A 15,056-nucleotide genomic window follows, 5' to 3' on the forward strand; every position below is an offset into this window, starting at 1 on the left:
AAAATTATCAAGCGTTACACACACACACACACACACAATATCTTTATTTCTGTCACGTTACATGATAATAACAGACATGGCATAAGCATAAGCATCGCTATTGGTCGTGAGACTGTGTTCTATCACATGATATTCGATAAACATAATTGAAAGCATGTTTTCAATAACAGAGACATAATTGGGATTGTATACTATAACCAAACTTTTACTTTGTAAAAATGTCGTTCCGGGGACAGTTGTGCGTAACATTTTTGATCTTTTTATTTTATGTATGAATTGAATGAATATTGTTTCAGTGATACTAATTTAAACAGATTGTTTTTTGCATTTATAGAGGTTTTCCGCGGTAATTTTATTAGAATATTTAACCTTTATGATATTAGTAAAGTCAAATAAAGAAAAATATATAAGTCCGAAAATAGTAATGGAAGATATTAGTATTAAAATGAGTGTAGTAAAAAGATCTAATGAATTGTAAGAAGCGTCCCAACGCCAATGATGGTAAATAGGCAAAAGTATCAACAATTTAAAGCATTTAGTAAAACGCACAAAGACATAACTTTGATGCAATATTCGAAGGTAGCTGGTTATAAGAAATAAAACATATTCATATAAATACAACACATAGTACACATATTGGTTACATCTGTTAGAAGTTAGAAGTAGACTATACAATTGTTTAAGAAATTTGGTCATACGTATTTTTAACGAAATATAGTCGAAGTGCATAAACAATTTATACTTGTTTACAATTAAGCATATAGAAAAAGAAAAAAAAAAGAACATCAGGTGAATGTAGTCGGAATTTACAACTCATTTGAAAGAACATGCTACGAACCAAACACTACAATAATGTACATTAGAATAAGTGATTAAATCGTACAACAATAATAGAAGTTAAATTGCGTATAACAAGTATGTTCATTGGATAATTTAATCTCATAGAGTCGAAGAGGTGGATTTTAATCGAATTCGTTTGCTTGAGTATGTAATCAGTGGCATGCAGCCTGTGATGTAATTATTTTTAGAACAATCGATGTACCCAATTGACCTGACCTTCATGCCGAAATCGAGATCGCGTGTAGATCAGAGTTGGGTGTGTGTAAGCACAGGTGGAAGTAACGTACCTTGGATAGTATTTTTTTTAGGAGCCCAATATATTCAAATAAATATATTAAATCATGTTTAATGAGAAAAAAATTGACAAAGAGCCATGAAAAAAATACCCACCCTCTGATATTGGAATCATAACAAGGTCATTAACTAGACTCTATTATAGACCTGTCTTCGCGGGCCGCAAAAATGTCAAAAATAGCTTTAACCCAAAGCATCCCCTGATCCTCCTATGGGTAATTTGACAACCATTCCAAAAAAGTTAACTTCAAAGATATCTGTCCAGCCGTAAACGCACAGTCAGTCGAAAACCGAGCAATATTTCGAGTCCGTTTGTCAACCCGAATAAATCTTCTACAGACTTTCAAACAATATTTTTGACTTTTCTCCCCTTATTCGATAGTTTGCGTCCTATTCATTTAAAAGAACGAGGCGTGTCACATAATGCATGCATATGCAACCACTTACCCCTAAAAACTAATTCCAAAACAATCAGAATGATAAATATTTTCATTTATTTACTTTTATTAAAACATAGTTGTTGTTGTTGATTGGATATTTTTGTGCCTGGCTCTGTCAGTGTAATTCACCGGCAAGCCGGGTTCAAGAGCGATGGCTACTTTCGTTTTCAAGTAAATCAAATTTAGAGTTAAAACAGTTGTTGCAAAGAAAATAAATAACATTTTGGAATTAGTTTTTAGGGGTAAGTGGTTGCATATGCATGCATTATGTGACACGTCTCGTTGTTTTAAATGAATAGGACGCGAGCTATCGAATAAGGGGAGAAAAGTCAAAAATATTGTTTGAAAGTCTGTAGAAGATTTATTCGGGTTGACAAACGGACTCGAAATATTGCTCGGTTTTCGACTGACTGTGAGTTAACGGCTGGACAGATATTTTTGAAGTTAACTTTTTTGGAAAGGTTGTCCAATTGCCCATAGGAGGATCAAGGGATGCTTTGGATTAAAGCTATTTTTGACATTTTTGCGGCCCGCGAAGACAGGTCTATAATAAAGTCTAGTTAATGACCTTGTTATGATTCCAATATCAGAGGGTGTGTTTTTTTTTCATGGCTCTTTGTCAATTTTTTTCTCATTAAACATGATTTTATATATTTATTTGAATATATTGAGCTCCTAAAAAAAATACTATCCAAGGTACGTTACTTCCACCTGTGTGTGTAAGCAGTGTGTTTATGAATGAAATTGGAAAGTTTTGCACGTGCTCTGCAAATATTCACATGCGGGATTACTAATTTGGATTTGCCCTAAATTGCAGGTATGTATGTTTATTTATTTTGATTTAGTCTCATGGATTAATTAGTTAATTATTGTGTGTTTGTGAACGCATCCATAATTTTACGAGTAAACAAGCTTGTGCGTTTAGCCATGTTAATGTTGTTGCACTTCATTAATTCAATGTATTTGATGATATTTGGGCGCGTGGAGTAATATCTCGGGATCAATTTACGCCTTTGTTCTGTAAAGTGTGGGCACACAAGGACGTAGTGGAATTCGTCTCCTAGTTCTCTTAATCCTAGCTGGAGGCAAAAGGGGCGGTATCTTAAGTTATGAGGAATGTTAGACCATCTTTGTACTTCAACAGGCAGTCTGTGGTTAGCAATTCGGAATTTAATGAGGTTTGTTGAAAGGTTACTTGGAAGTGATGTTATGTACTTTTCGAGTTTAATATTGTTTTTGAACAGGAGAAAGTGTTTGCCTTTGTTTGACGTGTTCAGTTTTGCTTCCCATTCTTGTCAAAATTGATCCATTAGGGTTTGTTTAATTGTCTGGTGGACGTTATTTGTGTTGATATGATTTTGGGCCTCGAAAATGTATGTATTTCCTGTTTCGTTGAATATCTGTTTAATGTAGTCGAGCCACTTGTAAGTTTGAGGACTATTTAGCATATACTTATAAAGGATGTATGTGTATTTTGTGTGGTCGCCATTTATTATCTTTGACCAATATTTTATCATGTTTGTTTTGATTTGTATTTGAAGTTGGTATCTGCCCAGCTCTGCGTAGAGGAATGAATTGGGTGTTGATTTTCTGGAATTTGTTATTTTCTTGAGAAAAGAAATATGTATTTTCTCCAGATTGTTTGTGTTTTCGTATCCAATTATTTCAGTGGAATATGTTAGAATTGGTAGGATTGTGCTATCGAATAAGGATATTTGCAAGTCGAGTGGAAGATCGAGATTGTTTATTCTTTTGTATAGTAGATGCAGTGCTTTGTTGGCTTGTTCTTCAATATGTGTTCTTGCTTTAAAAAAACTTCCACTGTGGCTAAAGTATGTTCCTAGATATTTATAATTGTCTACTATTTCAATAAGTTTATTGTTTAGTTTGAATGAGTATTTATGCCAAGTTCTTTTATTGGTGCCAAATATTATGACTTTCGTTTTATCTACATTAACTGTTAATTTCCATTGTTTACAATATTTTTCGAAATCGTCTAGACATTTTTGAAAAGATTTGGGGGAATCTGCTAGGAGAATCGTGTCATCGGCGAACAGTATGGCTATTAGTGCTAGAAAATGCATTGTTTCTCCATCATGGTATTGAATTTGGATCCCTTTGTTGTTGCTATTTTTAAGGTATTCGAGTAAGTCATTTAGGTAGTAGGAGAATAAAAGAGGAGAAAGGTTGTCCCCTTGTCGGACACCCTGGTCGCAAGCAAAGAAAGCTGAATAGTCATGTTTTGTTTGGACACATGATTTGATGTTGTCGTACATGTTTTTTATAATTCGAATGAATTTTCCTTGGACATTGTTGTTAATTAATTTATGGAATAGTTCTGCTCTGGGGATTAGGTCAAAGCATTTAGTAAAGTCTACAAAGCCCACAAATAGTTTACTCTTTAATTTTTTCATGTTGTTTATGAGAAAATTTAGGCAGAATATGTTGTCTGTTGTTGAGAAGTTTTTACGAAAGCCAGCTTGATTTTGGTGGATTATGTAATTTTCATTGCTGTACCTTGTCAATCTTTCATTTAAGACGGATGTAAATAGTTTGCCTAGACAGGATAAAATCGTTATGGGCCTATAGTTTTCGGGGCTTTCCCGTGGACCTTTTCCTTTGTATATTGGAAAGATGTAACCTTTTGACCAGGTGTCTGGTATAGTTCCACTGTCAAATATCATGTTGAAAAGTATTGTATAGATTGGCAACATCAGAGTTTTCGTGGCTTTAATATATTCATTGCAAATATTGTCGGCCTGGCTACATGTTTTGCCGTTTTTACATCTGTTGATCATTTTATCAATTTCATCACGGGTGATGGGAGAGTTAAGGGTAGTTTCTGTGTTACTGTCGATTATATTTGGTTCAACGCTATTAAGGTCATGGTCACTTGTGCTTTCATGTGGTGTTGTGTTTAAGTCTTTGAAATATGTATACAATTGTTCGATGCTTGGTTTAATTTCATCTTTGTGACTTTCCAGTGATTTTAGGTAATTCCAATAATGCTTTGGTTGTTTGTTTTTCATGGTTCGTAATTGGGTTTGAGTACGGTGTATATGTTTTTTGTGATGGAAATGCACGATCCGTTTGTATTCTTTACTTGCATGGTTCAGTGCGTTTTTATTGTCTGATGTTTTGTTTTGATTGTAGAGTTTACGCATTCGTTTGTAGGTTAATCTCTTGTTATTACATTATGGCCCGTACCAGGGTTTAGATTTGATTGAATTTGTTGTGTGCCGTTGGTTTTTATGTTGAAATAATTTTGGTTGAAATGTTTGCACGGCTGTCGTATGGAATAGTTGTGCTATTTGTGTGAGGGCCATATTGATAATGTTGTTATTGTTGCGATTATTATTTTCGGTTTTGATTAAATTGTCGTGTTGAATAGTATTATTATTGTTTTTATTGTTGATGTTGTTGTTGGTGGCTGTTGTGTTAAGGAACGTAATGTTAGATGAAGTAGAGGAAGTAGCAGAAGTAATTTTAGAAGAAGTAGTAGTAGTAGTGCAAGGAGTGGTAGTGTTAGCCGCACAATTTGTAGTATTAAGTAACGAGTAAATTGGTGTTAAATCATGATTTTCTAAATTCGAGACAAATTCCGCTTGTTTATCCGATTTCCATAGCCGATTTTGGTGTTGTTTAGGGTTTTGATTTTTCTTAATCTCGATCACTTTTGCAGGTTTGAAGTTCAAGGACAACACAGAGTGGCCATCAGAGAACAATGGGTCAAGTTCTACGATTTCAAAGCTGTGTAAGTATTTTAGGGTATGTACTGAGCAAAGGGTGTAGTCGATAACAGAATTCTCTTTGAATGTTGAACGACCTATATTCTTATCTTTACAAATGCGAAACGATTGAATAATTTGGAAAGTTCTGTTGATATCGTTAGATATTGTGATATAACAAGGATTGCTTATACTAGTATGTAGTATTTACTACGTCAAAGACTATGTTAGGAAGGATGGCCGAGTGGTTAAAGCGCTAGACTTTTACACCAAGGGTCAATGGTTTGAGCCCAGTTGTGGGTTACCTTTGTTCTTTCTTTAATTTTATTCTTGTTTGTACTTAAGCTTTTTATTAAAAAAGCAGCATTTAATGACAACCATAAATCATGCCACAATCTGTGAAAAGTTTCCTTTAATGAATGAACAGCTATGTCAGATATTTCCATGCCGTCACTCAACAATGCAATAAAACTATTTACAATTAGACACATTCTACAAATTCTTAGAATGGTTTTATATGTTGCGGACAATATCAAACAACGTTCACCCTTTGAAGAAGGGCATATCTGCTATCTTAACGCATTTGATGATAAGACCCTCCGGCACGAATGTCGGAACTACGAGTGCAATATGAGAAACAATAACGAATTAACAATAAGATGCATATAGCTTTGCCACAACTATGGATATATAGCAATAACAATTGTACTATAACTGCGACAGATGTTATTTTAATATCGTCGTCACATGATCTACGAAGGCGACATATGTCGACTGATTCTATATGACCCACATTTATTATATCACATGGGTCAGGCACGCCTCTTTGAAAATTAAAAATAATGTCAACATGCTTGAAATGGCAGCACGGTATATTAATAGCATATATTGTTAATTATTTAGTGTTATATTGCCAATGATAATATAATAAAACTAAATATTTTTGTAAACTAATTGTTTTCAAAGCGCAATGTCATGGACAATTTACTCTATTACTATATTTTGCTGTGTTCACTTAAATTGAATAAAATTATATTTATCCGCATTCTTCAAATACATTGTTGGAATGCTACTATAAGCGTTCCTTATCTTTCAGACATCTACAATTTTCTCAAGATATAGTGCAACGACATACAAGAACACGAAAGTAAAGACTACTTATTTGCGAGTAACTTCATTGTCTGAGGTTACAAAAGTGTCAAAAGCAAGTAACTCCAGAGTGGAGAAAAGCACAAACAGGTTGAATGTTGAAGTACAAAGAGTGTCCTCTTTTACGACAGTAAAACGTCCAGTTATTAAGAAGAGAAATGAAGATAAAGGTTTCAAACTATTTTCCGGACCAAGTAAACCAAAACATAATGGATTGACTTTAGACGTTTTGCAATAATTGACGCCATTTAAAAATGGCGTCGATTTAGTAACGCAAGAGTCACGTGATCTGTTGCTGAACTGCATAAAACTACACCCAAGTGTTCACGAAGTATTTTTTCCGGAAGTGACGAAAGATCCCCGAATAACCGACGAAGATTTACGGGGATTTCCGATTCACAGCCTGTCGGTTGCAGTCATTTGCGAGGCCATTTCAAAAGGAGATGATCCGTACAAGTTTTACTGTATGATCGAAAAGAATTACTTGGAAAGTGTGCTGACTGAACTGTATACTAGCGTACATTGGAAGAAATTGGGTAAATATTGCTTTATGCCATTGGTTATTAACAAAGAAGTATCTGCATATAAATATAAGAAGTGACCAAGCACTTAAAAATGACGTCATTCACAAACCTTAGGCCGGATATCGTTGACCCTCAATTTCATTTTGAGTCAAAAGAAAAATTTAATTAAAAAGTAAAACATAACTATAATATTTAACTTTATTTTGCACTGATTTGATCATTGAATATTTATTAAGTTCTCTATATTATAGCTTGTGTAATTCGCAAAAAACACAGGAGAACGATAAACCGATTTAATTTTAATATACACAATAAATAGTTATGTGGTCGATTACCTTTCTATGTTCTGCTCCTGCCTCTGATTCACGCAGGGTAGTTATCGCTTACTGGCGCTAGATTGGTCATTGTGGGCGCGGGTACTACGTGCCTGTAACCCGGGTACTCATAAGTATACTTACATATACACCGGGTACGGTAAATATACTCAATCGTACCCGGTCGATAATAGACTGTACCCGAGTTGTATTCCCGCCCGAAATCCGATGTCGTAAAACGCGCTGCCAATTATCTTAAACAAACTTCTCTTTAAAAAAAACTGCATCAACATGCTTTTTGAGTATGAGTTTCGGTTATAAAGAGGCCATTTAACAGAAAATTGACAACAATGTGAATATAATTAAGTACAACAAAATAGCCCTGAACGACCTATTTAGCGTTAATTTTCCGGGGAACCTTTTAGTATATTTACCGTACCCGGGGTTCATGTAAATATACTTAAGAATACCCGGGGAACATGTAAGTAGTGCCCGAGCCGACAATGACCAATCGAGCCTTACTGGCATCACTAAGTATTTTAGCATTGGAAAACCAGGTAATCGAGGAAAAGAGTGAGCTGAACGCGGTAATATTACTACTGTCGAAACCTCGAAAGTCCGACCGGACTTGTTATGTGTTATTGTTGTTTTCTCCAGTGTTCTCCATGTACTGCGCTCTGTACCCGTCCGTAGTGAGAGACGCACGGACGAACATCAGTTTGCAAGACTTCATTGACGATGATGGGTAAGCTTGTTCTCTGTCTTTTTTAAATCATGTTTAATTATTAAAATTCGTTGGCAAGAAATTTCGTGGTTAAACAAACTACAACTTTTTCATGGACACGAAATTTCGTGGATTTCATATGTTGGAATAGCAAGAAATATGCCTCGAATGTTTGTCGTTTTGTCCACCATGTGGGAATTTATAAAAAAACGACGGACTACTTTCAGGCCGGAGTGGGCGGAGCGTATAATTGAGCGCATGACGGAGCCCTCTTGGACGATGGGATGGGTGCAGAAAATAGTCCGCGGTCATGTGACAGAGGAGGAATACAACATGGCGATGAACACACTGTTCGTCAAATTGCACATGTTGGACCCGCAGTCTGTCATTCCGACCTTTCATCTGCTGAATCACATCCGAGGTACGTGCTGGAAATAATTACGTATACACATATTTAGGTGTTGTCCTTATTTGCATATCTATAGGTACATGTTGGCAACATATCTATAGGACATAGTTGTGTTAATAACATATCCACAGGTACGCTGTGGTGTTAATTATATATGAGCCGCGCTCTGCGAAAATGGGAATTATGCATGTGGGTCCCAGATTAGCCTGGGCAGTCCGCACAGGCTAACCAGGGGAGAAACTTCCGTTAAAACTTGATTTTTGCTAAGAAGAGACTTTTGTAAAACAAAAAAATGTCATAAAAGCGGAAAGTGTCGTCCCTGATTAGCCTGTGCGGACTGCAAAGGCTAATTTGAGACGACACTTTACGCATATGCATTTAAGCCCTTTTTCACAGAGCACGGTCCATATCCATAGATACGTGTTGGCATAAATTATTTATCAACATATAATCACATTCAAACATTGGTGCAAATAAAGTATAGAAAAAATAGACAGGTTTCCCGTTTGTTTGACGATTATAAATCATTTTCCGTATTCATTGGTTTGAACTATCGAAAAACTGTGTTTTCGCTTTTTCTACAACATTCTCCTTTTTGTATCGAGTTATTAATACTTTGTTTGATCGATGGCTTGTTACGTTGCATTTGGCCATAATAAGGTACATGCATATAATAAATATATTAGTGTATGATTGTGACAGCGGGACTGTCGCACAACCAACTCATGAGACACAACCCACCGAAACATGCAATAGCTTGCCGATCAAATAAACTTAATTTAGTAATAAAAATTTAATTTCGCAAGGTGTATAAAGGGACTTAATAAAATAACGTATATTTTGTAAGCAAAGAGTTTGTGTCTTCATTTCAGCTCTCCCGGAATGCAACCTAGAGCTGGCCACCCGGGACTACCTCGGAGGCCCACTGGACGCTGCGGCGCTCAGCGCGCATGCGCGGACGGCCGTAACAAAGAAGACCATGCCTAGCAACGGCGCCTCGCGCATGAGCCTCGATAAGATCGAAGTTTTTTACGGCATTGACGTCGAGGAGTTTATAATGACGGAAGCGCGTAAGGTCGGCGTATGGAACGGGCGACGTCCCGACAATAAAAGAACTAGTGACCTCCTGGATTGATGCAGCGTCATGTAATCTCGTGATCACATTTGGCGGTTTCCGGCTATCGTCGAAAAAATGCGCTTGCATCCAGATGTCGCATACCCTATGGACTAAGCATCAATTGTTCGTCTGTGACAACGAAATGAACAAACGCATGCGTTAGTTGTGACGATGTTACAAATACGTTTCGTTGATTCGAATGTTCTATCTATTGACGTCGAGGTCTGGAGGAATTTATACAATTACACATATGTTTAGATTTTGTGGGAGAAAATAGCCAGTGTGCTTCCGTGTTGAATGTAATATTGTTCATTCGACTTATTTTGTACCAAAATCATCATGTGTGTCTTCTGTGAATGTTTTAATTGTTAAGCGTACATTTTTGGTGTGAACAAATGCGAATAATGCGGTATCGATGTATAAGTTATGCTATTCACACATTTTTGAATGTATGACAAGTATTGATAAAACAGTTCGTGTGTTATACGTAACGATTTAATATCATACATCAATGACAAGCGATATTTACACGTGTTCGCTTCAACGCTTGTTAATTATGGTAGATCTAATAAGTCACAGGCTTATCAGGGACGACATGTTCCGCCCAAACTGGATTCTCGCTAAGAAGAGACTTTCTTTAAACGAAAAATACCATAAAAGCGGAGACTGTCGTCCCTGATTTGCATGTTAACATGCATTAAACCCAGTTTTCCCAAAACGCTGCTCTTATTATTCTTTTTATCGCATAATGTTCAAAGTTGTGCCTTTGTTATTATTATTAATGGTTGCTAAATATGTTAATATTTGAATATATAATTTAATATGTTGTATATGTAAATATATTTGTATATATGTAACATAAAATAACATGTAAATATGTTTGAATATGTTATATGTAATACAAAAAGTTGTTGCGATGAATTCATATTTTATTTACGTTTAAAATTAAAATAACACAATCTAATATTTATATAAAATAAACAAAATTGAATTGGTACAAAAGCGTGTTCTTGTTTTTATTCCAAATCGCACGAAACAGCGTCTACGTTGCATGTTATGATCACCTGAAGTCTATCTTTAGTTGTGTAAACTATTTAAAAATATTCAAAGCTGCAGCCTAATAATGGATACGTATACATTCAATTAAAACTATCGATTTAGTAAAGACAAAGTATAAGGGTATGCTGGATTCGCAATATTCGTGTGTGTTTATGTCTGTTTTACTTCCTGTCCTTGCCCGTCCGTCTTCCTGTCTGTCTGTACATGCATGCACTTTACCTTATATGAAAAAAATGCGCATGTGCAATTCTGCATCAGGCTTCGTTAAAACTTGTTCGAAAATTATGACCCCTGCCCTTCGAACATTGAATTATTGTAACATGATTATTGTACCCTACTTGCTACATATCGTACGGACGGACGAACACAGACAGGAAGAAAAACATACGCGACTAATTTCCCTTGGTATGCTGGTTTACCAGTTCTAACTGCACTGATGTCCTACTTGATTTGGAGGTATGGGAAGAATTTCCCGAGAACCAACCCCCGGGAGAAAGTTTCGTCCCTACTAAGACGGGTTAGCGCAGTTTGTAGAGTGCTTGGCACCAAATATGAGAGTCGCGAGTCGGTTCCTCGGTCCGGTCTCAGGTCACATTACTATTGCGCGGGCTGGTTATTCAAACCTTTCTACGGCCATCCTCCCCATACCTCTCATTGAAATAAGGCAGCTATTAGTTTTAAAAGTTTAAAACCATGTTTTTAGCTCGATCGCATAGAAAGTCTTAGGCTTATATGAAACGCTCTTGAGTCCGTTGCCTGGGCCTAGCCAGTACTTGCTGTCTATGGGTGAGAACTTAACAACGCTCAAACAGTGGGGATCAAACCCGTGACCTCCCGATCGCTAGGCGGACACAATATCCTTTGCGACACAGCGATCTTTAAACGCCAAGGCCGTTGCTTCTGGCCAATGTATGTTCAGTTAGAACTGCTAAACCAACAAACCAAGGTAAGTGAGAGTTGGTAAAGTGAGCGCCTTGACGTGAATGCATATCGTGGAAAACAGAGAAATCAGTGAAAAATCTGACAACAAACAAACAAACAAAACTGTGACACGTTCGGTTTGATGAGCCGTGCTCTGTGAACACGGGGATCAATGCATGTGCGTAAAGTGTTGTCCCAGAACAACCTGTGCAGTCCGCATAGGCTAATCAGGGACGACATTTCGCTTTCATGATATTTTCGTTTCAAGAAAGTCTCTTCTTAGCAAAAGTCAAAATTTTGCGGAAAGTGTCGTCAATGATAAGCCTATGCGAACAGCACAGGCTAATCTGGGACGGCACTTTACGCACATGCATTAAACCGCTTTTTCACGGAGCACAGTCCATATGTATGAGTGTATAAAGCATATTGACATATTTAATTTAATTCAATTTTATTTTATTTCATTGATCACATAAGTAATTAAAATAGGTAAACACAATTTATGACTGTCTACGTATTTAAACCATCTGTTCACAGCATTGATGAATGGTTGTTTATGTTTAATGTTTACGATGATTTTAATGTCTGGTCGTGTCAATTATAAACATGCATTGATGCTACTTCTTTTGAATGGATCAGAGATTATCATAATAAGTTTAACCATGAATACACTTTCTATTGCAGTTATTGACTTTCACTTTGAGTGTAAGAAGGCTCCACATTGCTTGTATACAGCATCTATTTGAAAATGAATCAGGTTTTATTCTATGAAATATGAGCGATTTTTAAATGAAAGGTTTAAAGACGTGCGTCAAACGTAAACAAGGAGAAATTAACAAGTTTATGGATGATAGAGTGATGTGGGCTTTTCTTATTGATTGATTTTAATTAAATTCTAATATGATTAAAATGCACCGCTGTATAAGTTGTAATAATTTGAACGTTCAACATTAAATAACGTATTAGTAAACAGTTACATTTTATTTCGCAAATACGCATCTACGTTTATTTTTTAAAATCATCTACGTCTAATGTTTTAAGTCATCGACGTCTAATGTTATAAACTGATTTTCTACATGCGTTGCAATATAGTAGAGAAGTAAACGAGCTTTATACCAAGAAAGATACAGGACTTTTAATTACATAACTTTTATCAATTGATAAACAACGTATCCATCAAATGGAATTATTTCACGAGCAAAGGAACATTCGATAGAGTAATAAGACTTTAAGGGAACAAATATTATAAGGGGGGAGGGACTTAAAGGATTTGTAAACAAGTTCAAAGAACCTAAACATGCAGGTTTTGGAAAGAAGAAGGTTTTTCGGTAGTGTTTTCATTCTGACGACAATTTTATGTGCATGAAATAAGTATAAATTGATATTGTGACGTCAAATTTCATCATTATCATCAACAACACCACCTTAATAATGACATTAATATAGTAACTGTATCGGTACCACTTCCATCATCTTGACAAACACCGACGACATCATCAGCAAACAAATTTTATTTTAGAACAACAACAACAGCAACAAAAAGAACTACTTTTACATGCAATATAAAAAACAACAACTACTACTACTACTACTACTGCTTCTTTAATTAGGAATAGCTTGTATTCAATGTAAATTGTTTTTATTTGAATTTAAAAACAAATAACGATGATGATGATGATGATGATGATGATGATGATGATGGTGATGATGATGATGATGATGATGATGATGATGATGATGATGATGATGATGATGATGATGATGATGATGATGATGATGATGATTATGATGATGATGGTCATCATCATTTTTACTTAAACTTCCATTAGAATTAATTTATTATATATATTAAGTTGCTGTTGTTCCTGTAACTAAGTGACTACTTCTGTACTCCAACAACTATTGATACAACTTTCATTATTTGTTTATCAAAGCGCTGCGAGGTTTAAAAGCACTAAGTTTTCTCATTCACAGAAGGAAGTGGCAACATCGGGACATATAACCCCGGAGCGCACATTGCCAATACCGGAACTGGTATCGGTAGGTCGTTTTAGACATATTTTCCTCCGTTTTATCGTTATTGTTCTATATGCAAAGCGAACTCAATGTAATAGATAGCATACACGTAAACGGTCATTGATGCCAAACACGTAAACAGTCATTGATGCCAAACACGTAAACGGTCATTGATGACAAACACGTAAACAGTTATTGATAACAAACACGTAAATTAACACATAATTTTTTATCTGAACTCTTTCCACTTTTAGGGCTGACATTTTTTATTGGGTCTTCCAAGTCGCCTTGCTGCGAAACGCTCAACAACTGGAAATTCTTTGTGACGTCAATTTGGGACGTCACGATGCATCTATGGCGGCCGACATCGACATCAAGTTACGAACTTATTGCGCAACAAACATTTACAGGTAACGGAGATCAGACAAACTTAACTTGATTTTATTTAACAAGTTTCACACTAAAGTACAAGCTTATTCTCGGAAGGTTATTAAAAAAAATCCGCATATCTTTACACTGAAATTAAAGAGGGAATAATGACATTCGGCGTTTCGATTATTTTGTTTTACTTTGATTTTTTTCACGAATAGAACAAGTACACTGTTATACACCTACGCCTAACAAATGTTCGTTATAAATTAAAACAATCAGTTGCCACAATTTTAGTCACCGATATTCTGATAGCATAAACGGCACAGCAAAATATTGAACATCAGACATGTATATTGAGTGTTTGTCAGAAGAGAACGAAGAACGTTCACATGATTTTCTTAATAATTTTCCGGTCCTAATAATGTATTTAAAATGAACAAATTCTCAGCAATAACATAACAATAAATAAAGAACTTCCACATGATTTACTTAATAGTTTGTCGTTCTTTATTTTGTATTTTAAATGTACAAATTCGCTTATTTTCAGCCGCCGTCGGACTAAACACTCCTTTGTCGACGGGTACAGTAGAGGTTGAAATCGATGACGTCATAGGGTGGTATGTGTGACATCACTCCATGTTCATGGCCGTTTTTGATTTAAGATTGTTATATTTATATACGATATATAAAACAGTTCATATGTGTGTGAATAAATGAACACTATTTACTTTATACACTTCCGGTTCATAGAAAACATTGTTTCCGATGGTCTGCCCTTCCGCGAATGTTAGTGCTGCTATCGCGGTAAAAAGTGAATAGTGTTACCAGTTGACTGTCTTTTGGCCCTATTCCACCACGAAAACAAGCCCAAGATTCGCTACGATTTATCACATTTATTGAATCGGGAAGACTCGTGACAGTCTACGATTCAGTTACGACACTGGTACGATTGAGTTACGACGAATCGTGGGGTTCGGTTGAAGTCTTGCAAATAGGGTCGCGACTTCACTACGATGTGTAAGAATCTTCTGCGACTGTACTACGAACGATGAAGATCGGTCACGACTAAGCTAGGACCTCACCGAACGCACCCATTAATTCGGCGCCAATATCTACTGATATAGATTCTAACACCGCACGCGACTTGTT

At 35.9% G+C, this 15,056-nt stretch overlaps 1 protein-coding gene across 1 annotated transcript in view; it reads left to right on the forward strand.

The window, feature by feature from the left end:
* Window positions 1-9,628, forward strand: part of LOC127868216 (uncharacterized) — a 10,268-nt gene extending 640 nt beyond the window's left edge. The window contains exons 2-5 of the mRNA XM_052409866.1: window positions 6,399-6,987; window positions 7,947-8,034; window positions 8,241-8,434; window positions 9,295-9,628. Of these exons, the coding sequence (XP_052265826.1) occupies window positions 6,918-6,987; window positions 7,947-8,034; window positions 8,241-8,434; window positions 9,295-9,557 (615 nt within the window). The 5' untranslated portion in view covers window positions 6,399-6,917 and the 3' untranslated portion in view covers window positions 9,558-9,628. The remainder of the gene's footprint in view (window positions 1-6,398; window positions 6,988-7,946; window positions 8,035-8,240; window positions 8,435-9,294) is intronic.
* Window positions 9,629-15,056: the final 5,428 nt, after the last annotated feature.

Source organism: Dreissena polymorpha, chromosome 2 (genome assembly GCF_020536995.1).
Source record: "Dreissena polymorpha isolate Duluth1 chromosome 2, UMN_Dpol_1.0, whole genome shotgun sequence".
NCBI lineage: Eukaryota > Metazoa > Mollusca > Bivalvia > Myida > Dreissenidae > Dreissena > Dreissena polymorpha.